Genomic DNA, 25,019 nt, shown 5'->3' with positions numbered 1-25,019 from the left:
TACAGGACCATAATTATAAAGTTACATCATCATTGGTTCTGAATGAGCAAATAAAGAGCAAAGGAAATGAAGCTTAGATGATTCTGAAGGCAAAGCGCTCCTGAAGTCAAGCTGCTCCTGAAGAAATAGCGCTCCTGAAGTAAGCTGCTCCTGAAGAATAGTGCTTCTGAAGACAAGAGGTCCAGAAGCCACATCATCAGAAGCTGCGTCATCAGAAGCTGCAGAAGTCATATCATCAGAAGCTGCATCATCAGAAGCTGCCTCATCAGAAGCTATTTCACCAGAAGCTGAATCTCAACTGGATTTGCAAAAGATTCAAGAATTGAAGAATTATCAATGCAAAAGCTGTCCATTGGATTCGAAAACACAAACAAAGGATTAGTGGAATTTTGCAACGGTCATTTCAAAGGTGTTTGAAGGCTTGTGCTTGCATTTTGGACGAAAGCGTTGACATTGTACTTTGTACGAATTGTACAACCACGTTCTCCACTACTTTGTTTTGTGTCCACGCTTCAAGACAAGAAAACAGCTCCAGAATACGGTCTCGCCTGCATATATGTTCCTTTGGATAAGGAATGGATTTCAAATTGGTTCTTCATAGGACAACAACCAAATCAGGCAAAAGATCATTGGTGAAAGATCAAGCTTCACTAACGACTCTTTGGTGTGCTGGCAATTTCACAACGTCTCTTTCACACCTCTATATAAAGGAGTGAAGAATTAGAGTTTTGGCAATGCAAGAACGCTAAACGAAAGACTCACAAGATTTTCACAAGTACCAAACCTCTGCTGAAATTGTTCTGCATTCACTTAGAATTTCTGTGTCTCAAAGTCATATCTTAGAAATTCTTAAGTCCATTGAGTCTGTATCTGATTTGTATTGTGAGCACCTCTGATTGTATATCAAGTGTTCAACCTTAAACAATTTTCTGTGTAATTTTGTTTAGTTAGGAAGTCTCTAGCAGTTGTGCTTGAGCAGGAAGTCTCTTGATTGTGTTCTTGAGCAAAGGAAGTCTCTTGCTTGTGTGCTTGAGCATTGGAAGTCTCTTGCTTGTGTGCTTGAGCATTTGTAATCAGATATTACTCATAGTGAAATCTCCTTGGAAGTGCAAGGGGGACTGGACTACTTCCGGATTGTGGAAGGAACCAGTATAATTGCTTTGTGTCGTTCTTCTTCTCTCTCTGTTTTATTCCGCTGCATTTAGATTCTGATTATCACTTCAGAAGCTGTCTCACCTAGCTTCTGATCAGTGTGTTCAGTTTTTAGGAGAAAAGAAGAATTTTTCAAAACACAATTCAACCCCCCTTCTTGTGTTTTTCTCACCTTCACACACAGTTTTGATTTATAGCCATTAGATCTTAATTGGATGGTACTATTGTAATTTTGTCAAACTCATCCAATGGCTGAAATAAAAACTGTGTTGTTTTCTACAGCACTGAATGTGCATCCTAAATTTACCTAATGAGATGTTCAAGGTTTGAACCCATCCCGTGCATATTAAAATATGTTCTCCTCCATATCTATATAAGTAATACGTTTCTCGGTAGTTTAGAAAGAAAATGACTATTTGTAAAAATAAAATAAAAATGTTAACGAGTGCCCCGAACATTCTTAACCATAAGTAATAAGTATTTATAAAATTGCATATAATTAATATCTTGAAAATCAAAATATTTAACTTTTTAAAGAATAATGGCTTAATTTAAACTGTTTAAAGAGTACCGACTGTTGTTCCAAGACCATAGTTTTAAAAATCGGATCGGACCGACCGGTTGAACCAATTCGACCGAGAACCGAAGTGGTGACCGGCCGAGTTACTTAACGGATGTGAACCGATGCGATTCGGTCTAAATCGGTGAAAACCAGTGAACCGACAGTTTTAACAAACCGGACCTGTGTGATGCTGAAACAAAATTTAATTAAATTAATTTTTCTTAAAAAGGGAAAAGCTGAGTGCCTAAACCCTCAAATGGAACGAAACAATCAAACAACCTAACCCCCTCAAATAGCTTCACAAATCGCCGTACGAACACCGGCAGCCACCCATGAAAAGGGAGAGAACCTCTCTCAGACGATCAGTTGCTTCCATAGAAACAACTATGAAGTCTACACAAACAAAAAGAAGAAGAAGAAAATCAATGGCTGCTGGTTCATATTTACCAGATGAGTGTTGGGAATGTGTTTTCAAATTCCTCAATGACGATAATCGCTGCTTGAAATCTCTCTCTGTCGTATCGAAACAGTTCCTCTCCATCGCTAACAGTCTTCGACTCTCTCTCACAATCTATGATCCAACCCTACCTTCTCTTCCACGTCTCTTCCATAGATTCACCAACCTAACCTCCCTCGATCTCTCGCGCTTCCCAGGTAACCTCACCGAACTTCTAATTAAAATCTCTAATTTTCCATTGAAACTCACATCACTCAATCTCTCAAACAAAGACATCATTCCCATAATTGGGTTGCAAGCTTTTTCCAAAAAGATTACAACTTTAACCTCTCTCATTTGTTCCAAATTGCATTATGTCAGTAGCAGCGACCTCATACTTATCTCTCATTATTTCCCTTTGTTGGAAGTCCTCGACCTCAGTTACCCTTTACAATGCTACCACGGTGCGGTAGAGCTTTCACATTTCAAAAAACTCCGCAAGGTTAATTTCTCTGGTCATTCCGACATCAATGACAAATTGCTTCTCCATTTGTTCAAAAGTTGTAAGGTTCTCGAAGAGGCCATCATGTTGCAATGTTTTGACATAACCTTTGATGGAATTGCTAAAGCTCTCCGCGAGCGACCAACCTTGAGGTCTTTATCATTTTCCAAAACTAATGGCCCAGTAAAGGTGAGGTATGAGTCAACTTACGTTACTTCACTTTTCATTTCCTCCTTGGTGAGTTTGAAATGCTTAGCTTCTCTTGATTTATTGTCTTCGAATATCTCTGATGAGTTGCTCTCCTCTATTGCCATCGAACGTCTACCTTTGACGAGGCTTGTTCTCCAAAATTGTATCGGCTATAGTTATTCCGGAATCATTTCTTTGCTATCCAAGTGTCAACATTTCCAGCATTTGGATCTTGAAAATGCTGTTTTTCTCAAAGATGAACATGTTGTGGAGATGTCTTTGTTTCTTCGTGATTTGGTGTCTATAAACTTGGCTCGTTGCTCGATGCTCACAGAATCAGCCTTCTTTGCGCTTCTTAGGAATTGTCCTTCACTTAGGGATATCAAAATGGAAGCCACATGTATTGGTAAAAAGAGTCTAGAGAGTTCTAGATCGTTGATGGATTTTGTTGCATACCCTCAATTAAAGTATCTTCATTTGGCTCACAATCCATGGTTATTTGACGAAAACATCAGAATGTTTGCTTCCATTTTCCCCAATTTGCAGCTGCTTGATTTGAGCAATTGTTATCGTATATCTGAAGAAGGCATTGTTCAAGTTTTCGGGATATGCTGTAACATTAGACATTTGAACTTATCCCAGTGTTCAATGGTGAAACTAGAAATGAACTTTGAAGTTCCCAAATTGGAGGTGTTGAACTTGTCATATACAAATGTTGATGACGAAGCACTTTATATGATCTCAAAGAGTTGTCGTGGGCTTTTGAAATTGTCACTTGAAAATTGTAATGATGTCACAAAGAAGGGAGTGATCCATGTGGTAGAAAACTGCACTCAACTGAGAAAGATTAGTTTGGATGGTTGTCATAAAGTACATGCTAATGTTGTTTCTTCGATGGTATCTTCAAGGCCGTCGTTGAGACAGATAACAGCTCCTCCATCTCGTACGGGTGCCTTTAGTGCGAGAAAGACGAAATACTTCTTACGTCTTGGATGCCTTGTTCGCTAGCATTGTTGAAGTCTTCCGCTGAAGTTTGAGCTCTGAAATGTAAGATGTTTTTCATTTTTAGATGTTCTCCTAGTAAATTATTCTCATTTAAGAAAAATTTCAACTTACAGGTGTATTCGCTTCTGTTCATGGTAATTGGCTAAGTATAGATGTAAGATTTGAATTTGTATATAACGCACAATGTAATGAAAGCAGTTGGATGGTATATGCAGTGTTAAATTGTATTGTTTTCTTAGCTTTGTCTTGAATTGTGTTACTTGGATAAGATTCTGGTGTCATAGTTATTGTAGCCCTTTGTGGCAGCAAGGGTTTTGCATTCTTGCTATATAACACTTTTTTCTGAGTATCCATGGGCATATCAACTCTTGAGAACCAACTTTATTTATTTATTTTTTGATATAAAACGCACAATCATCAACCTCTATTCTTTTTCTCCTGATTTTTAACTTCCTTAATAGCAATTTCTAGAATATTGTAAGGAATCAAATTTTATATATTTCATATTTTTGATATGTTCTTATATGACTACCAAAATCAGGAATTTCTTAGCCTGGCTTTAGTTTTGTTCAATCTGAGATACTAAGAAACTTCCCTTTTTATACTGTTGTGAATTGAATATAATTTATGTCTTTAATTCTTGTTACATTGTTGGTTTTTAGTTATAGCTATACTCTGGGATCAGAGTGTTGTTTTTTGAGAACACCGAAGATCTTGAGGTTGTTTGTTACACTGTTTTACTTGTTATGGAGACCCACTGACCCAAAGGAAATCAATGGTTGCATACATAAACTTTGTTTCCTTGAAAACAAACCAAACAAAATATATTGTTCTCCTCCAATTACATTACCTAATTATATTGCTTTTGAGATTGTCTTTTGATTGTTTTCGATGTTTCTTCAGTAAGAAGTTGTGGACAGTATTAATTATAAATTTTCTATTCCATTTTCTCGAAGCCCAAAACCAAAATGTTAGGTTGGTCAGCTATTGTACAAGGGAAAATTCATATTCAATAACCTTAAAACAAAAGGACCTTTGAAAATTAGATCTCAATGCATTTAATCACTTTCTCATATCAGTTTTGGATTCTGAGCAGTCACGAGACCACACATTTAGTTAATTTACACTTTCAGATTAATCCTTTAGTTACACCTTTCTCTTGAAATCAGTGATTTGTGTGAAATCTAATTGTGTAAGTTCACATACTGTGTGAATGTGCGATAACTTAGCAGCAGAAAAATCATTTCTTTTGATTAAGGATAATATATGTGACAATTTTAGATTTTGTCTGAACACCTGCAAAAAATGTTTTTTTTTTTCTTTATATAGTTTGATAAGTATGTCAGTATGTGGAGATAGAGTTTGAGCCTTAGTTGGAAGTGGTAGTTGGAAGTGTTCTTGAAATATTTATGACAGGATTTCTCGAAATATGTACGTTAACAACAAGCTAATACCAGACAGTGTCGTATGTCTTATGGTGTAAGCGTAGCAGGGATTGAATACCCATTCTAACCATATGGTTTCATTGTAAATATGGTAACAATTGGGGAAAAAAAAAGGGGTTTGGAGCAATGCAATGGCAAGTAAAGCTAAATCACAAACTTAAGGGGTCAAGTTATTACTAATTTTTAAAGCTTATCTAGCTAGCTAACCTTTCTTCCCTCACAATTTTGCCTTTTACCTTAACAAAACCTGGATAGACCAAAATTGCAAAATGAGTAAAATAGAGCATTCTGTTTTTTTTTAAAGATCAACAAGAGCAATCAATAAAAGCTGTGAAAAACATGTCATACTTAGCCTTGTCTTGTGGACCAACAGAGTATTATATTTTTTTTGTTAATCCAAAGTAGTAACAAGTCATACTTAGTCTTGTCTTGTGGCCATTATGATAGATATGCAATGATAGAGAAGTAGTAAAGCAACTTCTCTGTTTTACTACTTCTTTGAAGCACTTGAGTCAAGTCATTCAAATCCTATTGAATAACAAGTTGGTTGCAAACCGAAAGAAATGCTATTTGGCCCGATTGGTGGAATATTTGGGACACATCATTTCTCATGGAGTGGCTATGGATCCGGCTACAATCAAATGTGTTCTACAATGGCCGGTACCAAAGAACGTAAAGGGAGTAAGGGGTTTTCTCGGCCTTACCGGCTATTATAGGAAGTTTATGAAAGACTATGGTAAGTTAGCCAAGCCTTTAACAGACCTCACAAAAACGGAACGATTTAAGTGGGGAGCTCAAGAGCAAGTAGCATTTGAGGTTCTGAAGCACAAGGGGACAACATCACCTGTTTTAGCTCTTTCTTATTTTAGCTAAGAGTTCTGCATTGAGAGTGATGCATCCGGGAACGATCTGGGGGCAATTCTTTTGCAGAAAGGGCGGCCAATTGCATATTTCAGCAAAGCACTCGGGGACAGAAATTTAACAAAAGCGGCTTATGAGAAAAAGTTAACCGCAGTAGCTTTATCATCCAACATTGGCGTCCATATTTCACAGGGTGAAAAGTTACTGTTTGTACTAATCAGAAAAGTTTAAGGCAACTATTGCAGCAGCCAATTACTACTATGTACCAATAGAACTGGGCAGTGAAACTGTTAGGTTAACAATTTGACATAGCCCTGTGCCTGCAAAAAAGAGAATCGACTAGGCCCGGTTTTGAGTATCTCCTAGGGGTTCTGTTTTATGAGGATAGATTGGTGCTGGCTGCAAATTCAAGTGGATCCCAAAACTGTTGTTGGAATTTCACTCATCTCCAGAGTGGTCACTCAGGGTTTTATCGTACATATCGGCGGGTTGCATCTAATTTGTTTGGGTTTGGCGTGAAGAAAGATGTCCAGCATTTTGTTCAGGCATGTGATATACGTCAAAGGCAGAAATATGCGGCGGCTGCACACGGAGGACTTTTCGCAACCACTTCCAGTTCCGTCTCAAATCTTGGAGGATGTGTCAAGGGATTTCATAACCGGATTACCTAAGTCTTGGGGCTATGAGGCAGTAATGGTGGTGGTGGATAGGCTTTCAAAGTATGCACACTCTGTGCCTTTGAAGCATCCTTATCTAGTCATGGAAAGGATTGGATCCATATGGCTTACAAGCTCAGGCTTCCCGATACAGCTAGTAAAGGTAGGTTTTTAATCAAGTCAAACCTTGACCATTCCCATATATATTGAGTTTTTATTCCCATATCATTTTCTCTCATCAAAATAATTTATTTGATAACTTTCTTTTTATCTCTCTTCTAACTAATTATTTTCTCTCATCAAAATAGTTTATTTTAATCATTCATGTATCATTCCCTCTTATAAAAAACACACTAAGTTACCAATGTCACAAAACATTAGTGTCATCTAAGTATTTTTTTTCCAAAAAGACAACATTGTAATTAATGGATATATAACATAGTAGAGGATTTTTCAACATTATACCACATATTGGAGCAATATATATAGGCAAAATTATTTTATAGATCCTTTATTTTATTTATTTGTAATAGTTAAATATATATTTTTTTTTTCTTTCCCGCGTAGATACTTTATCTTTATAAACATGCACAAATTAATCCTTTTTTTATTTTTAATTAAAAAAACTCGTGATGTGGCAAACCAGATAAGATAGTTTTAATTTTCTAATACTGAAAATTAATAAAACCCAGAAATATATGAAGTCTCGTCTTCATTCTCATTCATTGTCATCTTCATCTCATTTTCTTGAAAAATATTCCTTTAATCAAACCCATAAACTACCAAATCTCTTTCAATCTCAACACTTTTTCTTCTTAATCTTTAATCTCATCATCATATCACAAGTGCTTTCTCTCTCTAGAATTTTATCTTCTCTATCTCTCACATCATCCTGACGAGATCAAAACTCTTATACTCTATCTCTCTTTTAATCTTGGCACTCTTTCTTCTACTTCACCTTTATTTTAATATCATCTTTCAAACAACTTAATTGTTGTGAATTCGGACTCGAAATCATACCAATAAACGTAGATGTGTGGAGTAAAGGAAAGTAGTAACCAATATCAAATGAGTAGTGATATATGTACAACCATTTGAGACAACTTTGATGACAACTTTCATTTTCTCTATTCTCATTGATCCAAAACAATAGAGAGAGAGAGAGAGAAAAAGGAAGAGAGAGAATAAGAATATAATGTGAGTATGAGAGAGAAAGTTGTCAAAAAATTGTAATAAAGTGGTTGTACAAATATCATTTCTCAATATCAAAGTAACCACAAACAACAACAACAATAATAAACCTAGATCTAATCTAGGAATAAAGTGAAAAACACAAAACTACAACTAAAAGATAAAGAGAGAAGAGAAACAAAAACATCAAGAAATGCTTACACAGTTCGGTCTAAATTGACCTACTATAGGGGAGAGATTGATCTCTACAATCCACTATCAATGAGTTCTTTATGATGAGATATAAAAGGGTTGCAAGAGATTAGCTCACAAAGTTTTTCTCTCTTGAAGATCTACTAAAAAAAAGAACAATGAATGCTTAAATAGTGCCTAAATACTGCCAAAATCGTCGTGTCACGATTGTGAGAATCCTGTCATGGTAAGTTTCGTACACAGTACAATACTATAACCTTATCCCACAATTGTGTAAGGATTTGCTTCCAGTAGCACCATCCCATTTTTCCTCCAAAATCGTGTCACGGTTCTTACAATTCCGAATTTCCAATTTTGAGACACATTCAACAATAATCATTTTCATCTGTAAAAAAAAAAAAAAAAAAAAAACCAGCATCATCTATTCATGGTTTCATATTCTTCATAGGTTTTGAAATAAAAAAGAAAATAAAAATCGAAAACCCATTATATGTGTGTATGTTAGCTTGATAGAGATTATTAGTTTATAACAAGTTTAAGAACTAAAATCCAAAATTAGAAAACCTAAATCCCCAGATATATGCTCCTTAATGGTCGGATTAGGCAAGTAAACCAAATCGTTTACCAAGTAATAAAGTGTAAGTAGAGTATCGTATCCGCATGGATTGTCGTTTCAACCAAACAATTCGCGTTACTTATTTGGGAATAAAATAAAATAAAAGAGATAAGGGTTTATAGTTTTGCAAAGTTAATCTGTTTGCAACAGAGAAAAGTTTACCTATTTTGATTGCATAGTGTTAACGGCGGTTAGGATTCTTTGAATCCCCTCTATTTATTTGTTGGAATTAAATAGCAGTCAAGTTAAGTTCAATTATTCTAAATAGACTATTTAAGTTATGGGTTCACTGAGACGTTATAACCTAATCAACTGTCAAGTTGCACCTGCTGGTCACACAGTGATCCTTACGTGTGGGGTCTTACTCTCTCAGAGATGCAGGTCTATCCCTCCGCTTGTCGAGTTGCACCTGCTGATCCACGTGATAGTTCGTGGGGGTCTTACTCGCTCAGAGGTAATTGAAACAAAAACTTAAATTAGAGTTCTTAAATTTCCAATGTTCCTAAAGGTTCCCTCATCTACAAATGGGCAACCCTATCAACGCCTACCTTACCAAGGTGAAAGAAAAATGGAGTTACTTGACTAATTTAAGTAGTGAAGTCATTTGCTTCCTTAATTACTAACTATTTACTACCGGATTTTAACATATGTTCATCAATATTAAGTATGTCACATTCCTAAGTACTTACTATTAGGGTACGCTCACTTTAGGTTTGTTTTGCTAGTTACTAATTAATTACTTCCTGATTAGACAGATATACATCAATATTAGGTATCTCACCTCCCTAAGTGCCTAATTTAGGGTTATACTTCAGAGGAGACAAATCTTACGCACTACATTAAAGCTAAATAGTGAAAAGAAAATAACTGAATAAAAGACTTTAAATTAAATAATTATCCAACAAACGAAATAGAGGTTCATCTTAAAACTCTAGCGTAAAAAGATTTAGTTACTCATGGTAACTAAAGACAAATTACAAAAGAAATAAAACATACCATAGGAAAAACCTTGAGTGAGGAGAAAAACTCATCTCTTGAAGCTCCTAGTGCTTGACTTCTTCTTGAACCACTTCGTCCTGAATGATAGATTGTGAATGAGGAATGTGGTATTTATAGGGAGAGTTTTCACCTGAACTTGGGCTAAAATATCGGGTTTTCTTCACCAAAAAGTCACAAAAACAGCGCCTTGGCCCGCAAGGAACAGGCGCCATGCGCTTAGAACCATGTGCCAGGCGCGTGTGAATGGTGGTTTGGACGTCGGACGCCTAAATTCATGGGCCATGCGCTGTGTATAAAGTTCACGGGCACCTGGCGTCCCATTCCGCGCGTTGGGCGCATGTGTGTGTCGTTCGGTGTTGAAAACGCGCCTTTTTGGGTGTGTACTTCTCTGTAAGATGTCTTGGAACTTAGAAACATAATTACTCTCTCTGTAACGTCTTTTGAGGCCTCTTGAATCTTCATTCTTCATCTTCCCAATGACTTCACAAATTTTCAGATGTCTTGCTTTGCCGATATACATGATTTTTTCGTGAATTGCAACAAAACATCCTATTCTATGTTTTGGAAAGAATAGAATTACAGACTCAAATATAGAAAACATTAAAACATTTCCCGAAATCATAAGCAATTGTTCTAATATTCATCTATTCTGCTTATAAAACCTACTGAAATTTACCAAAACATATGCTAAGAATAATGTATGATGACATGTCATCACTCCTAAACAATTTTGTGTTTCACAAATTTTATGGGTTTCTTTTATATTTAAGGGCTTTATGAGAAATGATAATAGTATTGCAGAAGAAAGGTGAAAAAAATTAAGGTTCTAGAGAGGATTATAGTGGCGGCTATGGTGATATTGGGGATGATCGATGTTGGTTGACTAATTGGAAGGAGAAATAAATTGGGGTTAGGTTTTTAGAAAAAACCAAATTAGTGTGGAGAATGAAATAAATTGGAGATTTGAGAACTTGATCATATAATTTGGAGCTACTTGAGCTATGTAATTCATGAATTCTCTTTATTATACAATTGAGTTCCTATGTTTATTCAATTATTTTTGTGCTTAGTGTTTTTCATATTTTGATCAATTATGAATTGAACATAGAATAACTGTTCATGTAGTTAATTGCTATAGAAATATGGAATTATCCAAATGTTATTATAAAAACTAGCGTTCAATCGTGCTTTAGATTGAAATAAATAGTTCATCTATGGAATTAGGGATCTTTGTTAGATAAATTGAATTTTGAGTCAAGGAATTGGTTTTATTCTGATGTGATATTCAATTGCTCTAACTATGAAATGAATTACCTGATGAAAATAGGGGATACAAAGTCTTTTTTTTTTTTTTAATTCATTATCAATTACCTGCATCTATTTACCAAGCTTCAATGTTTATCAAACCCCCCTTAATTGTTGCAAGTTAATCACAATCTTTGTGGATACAAAGTTTTTTTTATTACGCACACGATTTTTGGTACACTTTCTATCACACTACTTGGTTGATTTCAAATTGAGTGTGTTTTTGATATAACACATACTCTTTCAAGTATTCTATATCTCAATCATATATGATTTACAACGAAGATCCTATTTCAATCCAAGTTATAACTCATTTTGAGAGAATATATATAAACTATAACACTTTTCTAACTCTCATTTAAGAGAGGATTTACAGATGAAAGCAATCTTGTTCAACGAGGTGTCTAACTCTCATTTGGAGATGATTTACAATTAAGCTAGCTTGCTTTATTGTCTTTTTTTATGTATAATATTTTTATCTTTTGATAATTTTATTTCATCTCAATTGATCTTTGATTAATGTAGTCATTTTTCTTCATTTCTCATTTGCCATCTTGATTGCGTCTTTGATCGTCCAATGGTCTAAAAGTTCTTATGCTTTCATCAATTTCAACTTTCGAGGAGAGTCATTGAGATATAACTATTGTTAAGAGTTTTTATCATATCGAAGAACAGTGTATTGACTTCTACTTTCTATGTTGACATCTACAGCAGTGTATTACTCCACTGATTCATCTTCCTTTGTTTAGAATTCAAGTGTTCAGCCCGCGACTGAAGCAAAGAACAACACATCTTCCCTCGAGCAAGGAGAGAATCTCGGAGCACATAGAGGAGTAGTATGTTTTTAAGGACTTTTTGAGGGATCGCTTTCAATTGGATCGAGCTCAGGTAATCCATTCTCGTGTAAGAACCATGATTTGCATGTCTTAATCGTGGACGGCTTAGTATTGAGACTCTTTAACTCAAATCCATATTCGTTCTTCTGGTCTATCAACCCTCGGTTGATGGCTTTGAACTTAAATGCAATTTGATGAAGGAAAAGGAGAAATTGTTGAAGCGTGAAGAGTAACTATAATATAAACATATATTTGGTCCATCCTCCTATTGCCGCTATCTATGAATAAATAGTAAAGGAGAGACCAAAAATAAAAGATAAAACAAGTCATTTGATCTAAACACAAAATACCCAACCTCGAACCGCTGGCAAAGTTCCTTGAGGCTATAGGCCGGAACACCTACCACTTGGGTCTTTAAGTTAAGTTTTCCTCATTTGTTTTAATAGTGCATTGACAATTAAGTTAAATTATATGAAATATAACTATAAATATCAACAAAATTGGAGAGAATCTTCATTGGATAATAGAATAAATCAAACCAAACAAAACCAAAAAAAAAAAAAAAAATTAACAAATTTGGTGCAAGAAAAAAAAAGCACTCTCCATAATTTGTTAGGCACTTGAAACTCCATATACTATAATGAACATTCCTTCTTCCCTCTCTTTACACCTCCCACAACCTTACCACCAAAGAACCTAACATATACACGATACATGAAAAACACCATCGATATTTGAGTTTGGATTTTCTCCAATATCAAAGAAACTAATTCGAAGAGAAAATAACATTATAAGTTTTTTTTCCTCTTCGAAATTAGGCCCTTTCAATACTAGAGATGATTTGAATTATTGAAATCTAACCGTCAAATTTTACATTGATTGTGTAACATTTAATGATTTTTCTTTTTTAATTTAGTGAAATACTCCCTCCGTCCCTAATTATAAGCAAATTTGACTTTTTTGGTTCATTCAATTATTGATGTATGTGGTCCATAATATGAACCATATACATCAATAATTGAATGAACCAAAAAAGTCAAATTTGCTTATAATTAGGGACGGAGGGAGTATATCATCAATGGCATCCAACTCCATTTTCTTGCTGTCCAAGCAATTCATCCAAACACCAATCCCTTCTCTTTCCACTGCTCCTTAACAATCTTGGCCCAACATCTCCGGCACTATTTGCACGACGATGTTCTGCTTTTATCTTAGCCATAGCGCCGCCGCCACCTTCACGTTGTGGTGGACATATATCCCCTGACCAATTTCTATCAACTTGTATCCGAACTTTTCTAGTAGAAGACTTGTTGATTTCTGGGTAATTATTAAAATCTCCTTCAGAATTTTCCCTTTTAATTTGGCCACAAGTAAGGCAATTGAAACTCATTGTGGTGATGATTTTTTGGTTGTCCCCCCCTTATCCCAGCCTTTCCCATGAAAGGGTAGCTTTTGGTGGGAAGGTATGTGGGTAGGGAATATATGAGCTTATAATTTTACATTATAAGAGAGGAGATGAATGTTGAAGTTTGAGATGACACGTTGGATTTGATTGGAAGATAATTCATCATAACAACGTGTATGTTGGTATGTTCTAGCATGAATTTCTGATCAGGAAAAAAAGGTTAGCCAATAATAGATTGCTAATATAGGTTGTATATTGTTATTTAGAGTTAATGAACCATATTGACTATAGTGGTGTCTACGTTCCATGAAGAATTGAGTCATCATATTGTCAATGTTACAACTTAATTATCTAAAGTATTACTTATAGTTATATTAATTAGATTCTTCATTTCTATAAAAATAAAAATAAAAAACTAATTAGACTATTCATTCTTGTCGTTTTAATATAAATTCAAAAATATATTCCATTTTGGCCTCTTAAAAAAAATATAAATTCAAAAATAGTGAAGCTTCAACTTAAATAACTCCAATTTTGTATCGACGATTAAAACTTCAACTTAAGCTTCAACTTAAACTAACTCTTTCTTATTATATACATACAAAATGAAAATGAAAATATATTCTGAATTGAAAATGGCCTAAGAAAATATATTTTAAGTAGTTGTCATTTCACTGATTTTTGAATAACCTCATGAAAATGAACGGATGGTCAAGCTAATAGAAACAACAACTAAGAAGATGTATGCTTCATTGTTCATTAACTGATGTTGATAATTAGTTGTATCTATTCCCTTGATAATTAGTCTTATAAAATGTTGTGTTTATCATGATTGATTTTGTCATCTAAAAATATTTAACGGCATATTTGTTGTTTGTTTTCCTTTCACTCAATCGTAATTTTCTGTAGGCTAAAATATGGTTTTAGTCCATGCAAATATGTCTCGTTTTGATTTTAGTCCATGTAAATTTTTTTTGTTGTTTTTGGTCCCTGCAAAATATTTTGTTTTTGAAAATAGTCCATGACCCTACTTTTGTGATGATTTGCATATGTGGCACATGATGGCTGAACCTATTTTGTCGTTTTTGGTCCCTGCAAAATATTTAAAAAATAAAAAATTTTGCAGGGACCAAAAACAACAAAAAATATTTACATGGACTAAAACCAAAACGAGGCATATTTGCATGGACTAAAACCATATTTTAGCCTTTTCTGTATATATAATAAATAGCATACATGTTTTTTTATGGCTTATTCACATTATTTCACCATTTTTTTTTGGGTTAATATGTGTTTACCCCCCTGTAATTTGGGCGAGTTCCGGTTTTCCCCCTGTAAAAAATTTTGTTAAAATTCAGACCCTGTAATTTGAAGATTCCGTCGAAAACCCCCTGGTCGAATCTGGCACACGCCAGGTGCTGATGTGGCGTGCCACGTCACATTTTTATGATGACGTGGCACGCTGACTGTATAATTATTTTATTTTTTATATTGTACACGTGGCATTTTTTATTTTTTTATTAAAAAAATATTATTTTTAATTAAAAAAAATTTTAAAAAAAAATTTCTAAAAAAAACGGAAAAAATTTTTAACAAAAAAAAATGAAAAAATACCGAAAAAATTAATAAAAATGAAAAAAAATCTGGAAAATTTTAAAAATAAAAAATAAAATCTAGAAAAATTAAAAAAATGAAAACATTCTGGAAAAAATTAATAAATTTCGAAAAATTCATATTTCCAGATTTTTTTCAATACCGGAAAAATGAAAAAAATTCATTTTTTCAGAAAGTACTTTTCAAAAATGTCCTCAATTTTCAATACAAATAATTTCCAGATTGTTTTTATCCTCAATTTTTAAATATTAGAAAATATTCTCAAATTTGTAACACATCGTAAAAAAAAATTGAAAAAAAATCTGAATTTTCCTAAATTTTTAAATAAATTTGTACACAGATTTTTAAAAATAAAAATATTTTCAAGATTTTTTTTGTTGAGAAAATTTGAAAAACTTCTTTTTTGAAAAATAAAAGCAATCTGGAATTTTTTTTAATATTTACGATGTATTACATGTTTTATTTGTATTGAAAATTGAGGACATCTTTGAAAAGAAACAACCAGTCCCAAAGAGCTGATTAATCTTTTTTCAAAAATTACAAAATTGATCATTTTCAAAATTTTCAAGATTAATCATATTTATAAAAATCATGTCCGAATAACAGGATACAATGTATATTGATTGACACCGGTATGTAAATCATGTTATACGGTTGAAAGACAAGTACTTTCCGAAAAAAAATGAATTTTTTTAATTTTTCCGGTATTGAAAAAAATCTGGAAATATGAATTTTTTGAAATTTATTAATTTTTTTCCGAATGTTTTCATTTTTTTAAAATTTTCCAGATTTTATTTTTTATTTTTAAAATTTTCCAGATTTTTGTTTTCATTTTTATTAATTTTTTCAGAATTTTTTCATTTTTTTTATTTGTTAAGAATTTTTTTCGTTTTTTTTTTTAAAAAAAATTTTAAAAATTATTTTTTTAATTAAAAATAATATTTTTTTAATAAAAAAATAAAAATGCCACGTGTACAATATAAAAAAAAATAATTATACAGTCAGCGTGCCACGTCATCATAAAAATGTGACGTGGCACGCCACATCAGCACCTGGCGTGTGCCAGATTCGACCAGGGGGTTTTCGACGGAATCTTCAAATTACAGGGTCTGAATTTTAACAAAATTTTTTACAGGGGGGAAAACCGGAACTCGCCCAAATTACAGGGGGGTAAACACATATTAACCCTTTTTTTTTTACATGTGAGGATTTTAATCCAGAAAATTGCTGTTGACACATATACAAAGGCTGAGACACACATGTAAAAGACGAAAATACCCCTCGGTAGTTTGCCGAGGAACTAAACCGGCTGCAGTTAACTACCAAGGAAAACCTCGGTAGTTAACTACCGAGGAAAATGAAAACCCAAATTATCATCATCATCTTCCTTGGTTTACACTGTTTTCTCTGATACTGACCCAAAGAGCTGGGGCCTCCTTTCTCAACCATATTTTTCCTTCTACAAAGCTCAAATCCGCGACCGTGCTTAAGAGAAACGAATCTAGTTTACACTCCGACCAACCTTATGTTGGTTGAAAATCGATATATTTTTATTTTACAAACTCATTTAAATAAGTATTGCCCCAATATAAAACCTTTGGATCTGTCCTTGGGCTTGATTGAAGTATTGAAGCATGAGGTCGAAGATGAAGTTCAGAGTGAATTCTTGAAGATTTGATTAACAGATAAAACTAACTTGTTACAATAGAGATGTGTATTGCAGCTGTTACTATTTTTCTGTTTGTCATTCAACCTGTTTTCTCTGGCAGGAAGAAAAACCTGCTACTGGAAAGAAGAATCCAGCCTGTCGCCCATTAAGCATGATTATAAAAGTCAAGCCTCAAGCTAAAAAAGCCAAGTTGGATGAAGGAAATACCGAAGTTTCAAAAGCAGGAATAACTTCTGTGAATGATAAGAGTAAGCCTTTAGAACCAGTACAACCATTGAATGGCATAGCTGATAAGGCAAGTGAAGTTGCCCAAACTGGCCTTGTTTCATATAGTGATGAAAGTGATGATGACTTGCAGTTTGCTATCTGTATGATAATTTGGGTTTTCATTTTCCTCGGTAGTTAACTACCGAGATTTTCCTCGGTAGTTAACTGCAGCCGAGTTTATTTTTCCTCGACAGTTAACTGCAGAAGGGGTATTTTCGTCTTTTATATGTGTGTCTCAGCCTTTGTATATGTGTCAATAGCAATTTTCTTTAATCCATGAATGGCCATAAAAATTACCATCCACAGTTAATTTGATAAAATGAAATGGAGTCCGAGACACCTCTTGAATTTTGAACTCATGATACCAATCAGTCACCATGTAGAATGTAATACTCTTTCCGTCTCATGTTAGAAGTTGTTTTGGAAAGAAAAAAAAAATTATCTTAAATTATAAGACTTTTTACAATATCAATAAAAATTAATGTTGTTTTTCTATTATATCCATAATTGTTTATTAATCTCTTTTTCTTTTAATTATTTAATTTATCTTTTTTGCAATAATTTTGTAAAACAACTTATAATTTCACTTTTTCATACAAAATTATTTATATTTTCTTAATACCTCTGAAATGGTCCAAATGATTTATAGTTTAAATCGGAGGGAGTAATGTTATAAGAGAAGCTTCAGGAGTGCTACGTGGATGATAATGTTATTATGAGGTATATGGTTATGAAAAATCAGCCATTGAATTGTGTTGCAGTGTAAATTTATACTCCCTCCTTCCCTTTAACTGTTGTTTTCGAAGGAAAAAATTGTTTCTATTTATCTCTCATTCCCAAAATTCAATAGATTATTATGTTGTTTTGTCAATATTACCTTAAATTATTTATCGCAAGGAAATAAATATATAAAATAAAATATTAAATAGTCAAGACTATTGTAAGAAAAAGATATATTACTGTTTTTTTATTGACAAAGATAAATTACTATATTAAAAAAGTAGTAAAATTTATTGGTTGTCTTGTTTAATATAAATTGGCGACATTTTTTATTAATTACTTGAGTAAGTGCTGAAGAATAAGAGCATATATGTACGGTTAATTTTAAACCAATACATCACTCAAATCATATATTTGCATAAATATAAGGAAATATGAGTGTTACATAAATTAAAATGTTAATTATAACTTAAATGTATACACCATCTCACCATATAGAAAAGGAAATGGACAAGACTAGACCCGACCAAAAGCAATTAAGGACATCCACATTATTCACATGGATTCACTGAATGAATAGATTCACTACGCATCCAAACATTCTAAAATACCAACGAACCATTATGCAACTATAATTGAAGTAGCAAAGTCATGCAATTGAGAAAATACCATTTATGACTTAGCATAAATTGTTGGCAAAAGGATAACTCCAACTTAAAAGGGTAGCTCCAGATTCCGTGTTTGTTTCAAACAATCCTACATTACGTACTCTATATATATAGCACCCCATTTTTGAAGTTTTGAGTCCTTTATTATTTAACGCACCAATGTTAAATTTGTCTATCATAGATATAGATCAATTAATGGTGGCTAGCATGGGACAAATAATTTTGTTTCACCATGGACCATTGATTTGTTACTTTATTAGTATTATGTAATTTAGATTTAATAAGCGTGACTTCCTCTCCAAAACTGGGCATTCATCAATTATATAATTTCAAACTTTTCCAATTTTTATTATCGTAGGTGTTGATGACAGTGGTGGTGAATCGCAGTGACATTTCTGTTATTGGACTTTACCATTATGATTTGTAAAAATAAGCATAGTGTTATTACATTACGGTCTGTTTGTTTCAAGTTATCGTTGTATATTCTTGATAATAAAATGATAGAAACATGTATTTTTGTATTTGTTACAAGTTTATTTCTGCGTATAAAACATAATAGAAAAGTCTCCGTAAACATTTCTCAGTTAGCAGGGACATGACAATATGTAAGGTTGGAATTTAAACCTCAAATTCCCCCTTTATTTATATTAAGAGATGAATTTTTAGCTATCAAGCTACTTGATCCCAAAAAAATGTAATATGAATTATTTTTTAAAGAAAATGGTGGGAATAAAGTTTCCTTAAAGATGGAAATAAATTTAAATGTAGCTACATTTTTTTAAAGGAAAATGTAGCTACATATTAACCTTTCTATTACAAACTAAAGGTTGCCACGAATATTATTATGTTAACCAAGCTTCAATTTACAAGTATACGTTGTAATAAAATTGTCATCCTTATCCTTATGTACCCAAAAAAAAAAAAGTTTGTCATCCTTATAGTCCCAAAAAATTTCGTGTAAAGATTATTCGTGCGAATAAATCTAGTAAACTTAAAACAAATATTCCAAAGGTGTGTTTATTTAAAGTTATATTTGTATATTCATGGGAATAAAATGATAGAAATAAACATTCCAATGTTTGTTACAAGTTTATTAAATTTTATTCGTGGATATAAAAAAATTCTAGGAAAGAAAAATATTCCCATAGAAAATGGTTGGAATAGAAGTTCCTATCAAGACGGGAATAAATTATTGTGTAACTAATCATTAACCTTCATATTATAATAGTTCATGAGAATAAATAAACACTAACCAAACATCTCTTTTTAAAATGTTTTGAAATAAAACATCCTTCTTTATATTTCCAAAAATACCATTTTTAAGAATAAATTTAGTAAACTTGAAACAAATGGACCCCAAGTGAATTTTTTTTCAATGGTAAAGAATAAATTTTATCAATTCACATTGAAATATGAAATAAGATTCAGGTCTTCGTAGGATCTGAACTAAATCTTTACCAACCAGATGGATCTAAATTAAGATTCTCTCTTAATTAATGTTTGAAATGGGTTTAATTATAGCAAGTGATTAATATAAAATATGGAGCAAATGTTATAGATAATAACAGTATAATTGATCCTTATGTGATGTCCCATGCTTTTATATGTAGAGCTGCTAAAAATGGTGTGGCAGTCGTTGGTTGTTTGGTGATTCAAAGAGAAACAACTAAGAAGAGCTTATTGAATGAATGTAAATGTTGAAGGAGTCACAATGTTATTTGAACAATCATTTAGTTGTCCAATAACGTATTTATATGATGTATAGATACAATTATAAATGATATATTTTTATACCATTGTCAAATTTTAGTTGTTCAAATAACATTCCACTTATGAAAAGTAAAGTCATTGAAATTTAACATAACCAATGTAAATAACTTATAGAGCACAACACATGGGTAAGTATGTTGCTATTCCTTCCTCATATCCACTTACATCTTTATTGTTAAATCCTCATATCCACTTACATCTTTATTGTTAAATCTATGGCTGATAGGTGCATATAGGTATATGATGGAGACATTTGACATTCCTCCATGTTAAAAGTCACTCCTTTTGTACTGGTGATCTGTTTCTTTTTTTATTTAAAGAGTCCAGCCACGAAATTCATACTCTCTACATGCAGAGAAGTCAAGAATTGTGAATTCAAGTCTTTACTCCAACATATCAAATGTCTCGACGTTCTTTTATCTTTTGAGTTGAACTTATGAGTGGTTATTGATTTTCCTTAACATATTCAAATTGGTGCATATCCGTTGGTTGGGTTTCAATTGACACATATACGGCAAGAGCCTTGTACACTACACATCTAAATTGGGTTACTTTGTGTCAAGGAAAATTGCATACCTTCTTTTTTTTCCTATAATACTACCATGCATGTCGGAGTATATTTTCATTGGCAAGTTGGTAGGGTCAAACCTTTAGATAGCATTATACTTGAACAGGAAAAAAAAATAAACTAGAGGTCTAATAGAGGACACCAAAACCATAAAAAATGTCGCAAAGTAACACTCAATATATTAAATGAAATGAACCACCATCACTAACTAAGTAGGGACCATAAACTTTGTTGGGGTGTGTATTTTTCACATGCTTAATATTGAACCCACCCACTTGTCTATGTACAGCAGGGTTTATGTCCTTATCCAAGATAGTGATATAATATTCTAATCAAAAATCAATTTGTTTCTAAACACGTTTTCCTCGCCTCATTATTTGTTTTGTCTCTATTCCTTCACACAATCAACCACACAAAGATTAAAACTCTTCCAACAATAGATCAAATAACCAAAACACATAGAAAACTCTGATAAAAAATTTCAGAACAAAAATTGCTCAATTCATTTCCATCACATAACATACACCCCCAAGAAGCAGCATCCACAAACAAACCAATATCACATATGAATCACACACATGGTATCACAAGACTGATTTGGAAAGAAATGAAGGACTCATCTCATAACCTTAATAGTTAATAATCATATCAATAATCCATAAAATTTATCAAGTTGAATTCACGTTTATGGTAATTGAGAAACATATATATACACTCACTCAACACAGATAATAATATGATAAAACAAAAATAGTTCACTTTAGCTACTACATTTCTTTCTCCAGCAGACATGAAGAAAAGATGTTCCCTAATTCTACAACTCCATATTACATAGCCAATAAAAATAACTCAAAAATCTAAAATAAGCTAACAAAAAGTACTAGTACTAGCTAAAAAATATAACTAAGAAAAAGGAACATAATAACTTGACAAAAAAATTCCAGAAAATTCAATCTCCTTGTGCATCACCAATTTTGGAAGAAAGAAGAGACAAAAGTTGTTCTTGTGTGTAAAATCGACTTCCCATGTTAACAGAAGCTTGTTGAATCATCAAATCATTCACAACAGACACACTAGCATGATTAACATCCAAGTCTAAGTCTTTCAACGCCGCCATCAACTTCGCCGCAGGATGATTCTTCTTGCTGCATTGAATCCTAATCATAGCATCCCAACCCATAATCTTCACTTCAATATCCAAGTCAATTAACTTAGAAGAGCTTGTTGAGCTTGTTGTTTTCTCCTTTTCTTTATCTAATGGAATTGGATTTTGATTTTGATTTTTGCTTGCAACATGTTCTAGTTCCTTCTTTGTTGCACCTAATTGTTTCTCCAATTCACCTTTTGACGATTCCAGCCCTTGTAGCTTCGATTTCAATTCGTTTATATAAGAAATAGCATCGCCTAGCAGAGATGCTTTGTCCATTTTGGAAACATTTGGAACCACAGCGCGTAGAGCGTAGAATTTCTGGTTAAGCTTTTCTCTTCTCTGTCTCTCTGCTTCTACATGATTCAACGGTTCTTCTCTTCCATTAGCCGGTTTTCTACCTCGTTTCTTCGGTCGCTTCCCTGGCTCAACCACCCTGCTACTCTCTCCTTCCTTCACAGCAGAAACATCTAGATCTGAATGATCAGAATCTCCGCCTCCACCTCGGCTGCTTGATTTCATATTTGAAGACGGTAAGACTACACCGGAAGTAAACGAAAGCATTCCATCGTCAATGCTGCTTCTGGATACAGGAGACTTTCTTTTTCTGTTTTCTTCACCGGCAACGAACTGTGACTGACCAGAAAAGAAAGTTCCATTTCCGGTGATATAAGAACTTTTCTTACTTTCACCGAAACTCAGAATCTCCCCGGATTCTGGTTTCATTGAACCAGAAAAATTCAGTTCCTTCAGAAAAAAGCTCTGGTTCTGGTTGTTCTGAGTCTGACGCTGAGCAAAGTTAACTGCAGTTGGTGTTTCCGTTAGAGTACTGGTTGAACCATTTGTTTCAAACGGTAATGATTTACCGATTGTTGCATTTGCAGAAATGGTTGAGTTCATAGCAGGTACGGTGGCGGTGTTAACGGTGGTATCTCGAATTTCCATAGCTGCAGAGGCGGAGAGATCATTGAGCCAGACAGATGAAGGATCGTTCTCGCTCGTTGTAATGGAATTCAACGGCCACGAACCTGTTTCAGGATTGTTGAAATTAAACAAAACACGAATCTTCTCCATTAGATCAGCGTTGTATGGAATCATTTCTGTAGAAGCAAGCTCAACCACCCCGCTTGAAGACGTTGGTATACATACCAAGGTCTGAAACCCATGGACCCGTGCTTCACGGGCCCGTTCACAGACAGAATTAGTAAGCCTTTCAGCCCCGGTGATCCACACCGGGGTTGAATTGAAATAAGCCTGGCTCAGTGATCCGGTGCCGTTGACAAAGGATTGAGTCATCGACGTGAGAAAAAACCACTCAGTGTCGGTGACATCTTCCTCAACGGCATCATCTGAGACAGACGAACCACCTGAAATTAACGTATTAAGCTCACGGAGAATCTTTCTACGATGAGCCTGTTCTTCTGGAGGCGTGACTCGTTTCATTTTTCCTTTGTCATCTTCCCCTTTGTAATATCCATCACCCCAGCCGAGCAGCGGTGTAGCCATGGTGTAATCATAAGAGGATTGCCAGAAAATCGCGTAGGTCCAGCTTTCTTTCGCTCCTTCGATAAGAGCTTGAAGACGGTGTTGGAGAGTCTCTTGATTGAACATAGACTGTTGTGATGGAGGAGGCACTGGTGGTGCAGTTGTTGAAGTTGCGGAATGTGGTGTTGGAAGCCAGAAATTAGAGAGGTCGGAGGTGGTCATGAAAGCTTCCATGACGGAGGAGTTGTCGTCCCAAATGTTATTCATATTGTTTGTGGTGGTGGTGGTGGTGGGAGGTGTTGTATTATTCCATGGAGTTAGAATAGAAATGAGAGTGAAATGGTGTTTGGTTGCGGCGGAGGGAGTGGGAGTTTGTTAAAAATAGAATTTGTTGCGCCCTAAAGAGAGAGAAAGAGAGGGATAAGGCTAATGACTAATGAGTGAGGTGCATGTGTTGCGGATTTATTTGGAGTGAAATGGGTTGAGTTTAGGGAAAGAGTGTGTGAGAGGTTTCGAGGAAAAAGGGCACACCGATTAAATTGCACGTATAGGCCGGAAAATGACGGCTTCTATTTTTTGAGTTTTTGACTGGAAAATGACGGCTTTTTTACTTCATTCTAATCTACAAAATCTCTCAACTAATTCTTTTACTGAATATCTAAAACTAAATCATCTTTTACGTGATAAAAAGAATTTAATTTAGGCTTAATTGAATCATTGGTCCCTCAACTTATTTGTTGTAATTAATTTGGTCTCATATCTCTAAAAAAAATCCGTTTAATAGTGGTCATTTCTGTCAAATGTTTCACTTTTCCGTTAGTGATTGCACATGTGACCAATCCAACGTGGCACATATATAAGACATGTTTTTTTGGAGATTCCAGATTTAGGTTTTTTTTTTTTGCACATACAGTTGACTTTCATAGTAACCCTTTAGGAAACATTCATCCAACCAAATAAACCCTAAATTTGGAATCTCCAAAAAGAAGGGGTTTTATCATGGAACTCTAATAAAGAGGTTTAGTCATAAACTAAATGAAAAGCTTTATTAATTGAATCCAACAAATAAGAAGAGGTTTGTCATGGTACCCTAATAAAGAAAGGTTTAGCAATAAACTGAATGAAAAACTTTGTTAATTGAATCCAACAAATAAGAAAGGGTTTATCATGGAACCCTAATAAAGAGAGGTTTAGTTACACTTGGTAATCAACATCATTACAAAACAATATAAAAACATACCCTAATGAGAACAAGAGGATGATGAAGATCCTCTGCCTTCAAGCTCTGATGTTTGACCCTTGTTTTGTACTGCTAGCTTTATGAATGAATAAAATAGTGTGCAATGATTTTATTTCTATTACAACATTACTTAGGGTTTAGGAGATGAAAACTTTGCTTTTTTCACCAAAACAACTTGGAAAACAAGCAAACAACATTTTCTACCTGCAACCATGCGCGAGGTGCATGGTACCACATGCAGGGTTGTCTCATGCACATAGGCACGTGACTCGTGCGTTGGGTGCACGGGGTAGCAGCCCCAGTGTGAATTTTATTGTTTTCGTCCCTTTTTTTTAGCGTTCTTCCATCTTGAAATGTCTTAGAACCTGAGATAAATTTTTCCCAACTTGTATTGTCTTCAAAAACCTTCTAAGAATCATTGATCTTCATTCTTCATATCCTTGATCATTCACGTGTTGTCTTGTTTTACCAATTTACATAATTTCTCACTAAAAAGACTCAAAACACCTTTGAAGGAAT

At 33.9% G+C, this 25,019-nt stretch overlaps 2 protein-coding genes and 1 pseudogene across 4 annotated transcripts; 1 reads left to right on the top strand and 2 right to left on the bottom strand.

Annotated features, from left to right (window-relative positions):
* Positions 1–1,971: 1,971 nt before the first annotated feature.
* Positions 1,972–7,031, top strand: LOC146900131 (F-box protein At1g47056-like). Of its 2 annotated transcripts, none has more exons than XM_085734300.1 (2): positions 1,972–3,888; positions 5,739–7,031. In XM_085734300.1, the coding sequence occupies exon 1, from the start codon at positions 2,047–2,049 to the stop codon at positions 3,847–3,849; it is 1,803 nt and encodes a 600-aa protein (XP_085590426.1). In that variant the 5' UTR covers positions 1,972–2,046; the 3' UTR covers positions 3,850–3,888; positions 5,739–7,031. The 2 variants fall into 2 exon arrangements, with proteins under 2 accessions (XP_085590426.1, XP_085590427.1); XM_085734301.1 differs by lacking the exon at positions 5,739–7,031 and having other exon boundaries at positions 1,972–2,368; positions 2,579–4,084.
* Positions 7,032–12,447: 5,416 nt separating this feature from the next.
* On the bottom strand, positions 12,448–13,457 carry LOC146900130 (uncharacterized). Its single transcript, XM_085735323.1, has one exon. The coding sequence runs from the start codon at positions 13,335–13,337 to the stop codon at positions 13,023–13,025; it is 315 nt and encodes a 104-aa protein (XP_085591449.1). The 5' UTR covers positions 13,338–13,457; the 3' UTR covers positions 12,448–13,022.
* Positions 13,458–21,292: 7,835 nt separating this feature from the next.
* Positions 21,293–23,695, bottom strand: LOC146900129 (transcription factor MYC2 pseudogene; annotated as a pseudogene). The gene has a single exon (XR_015022678.1). The product of XR_015022678.1 is annotated as a transcription factor MYC2 pseudogene (transcript).
* Positions 23,696–25,019: the final 1,324 nt, after the last annotated feature.

This window comes from Medicago sativa, chromosome 8 (genome assembly GCF_051527215.1).
Source record: "Medicago sativa cultivar Bolivia chromosome 8, Bolivia_mono, whole genome shotgun sequence".
In the NCBI taxonomy this organism is placed as follows: domain Eukaryota; kingdom Viridiplantae; phylum Streptophyta; class Magnoliopsida; order Fabales; family Fabaceae; genus Medicago; species Medicago sativa.
Note: the sequence above shows the minus strand (reverse complement) of the source record. Positions and strands in the feature narration are given on the sequence as shown.

Excerpts from the sequence above, each read along its gene's own strand:
- LOC146900131 (XM_085734300.1), top strand. The coding sequence starts at position 2,047 with ATGAAAAGGGAGAGAACCTCTCTCAGACGATCAGTTGCTTCCATAGAA.
- LOC146900130 (XM_085735323.1), bottom strand. The coding sequence starts at position 13,337 with ATGAGTTTCAATTGCCTTACTTGTGGCCAAATTAAAAGGGAAAATTCT.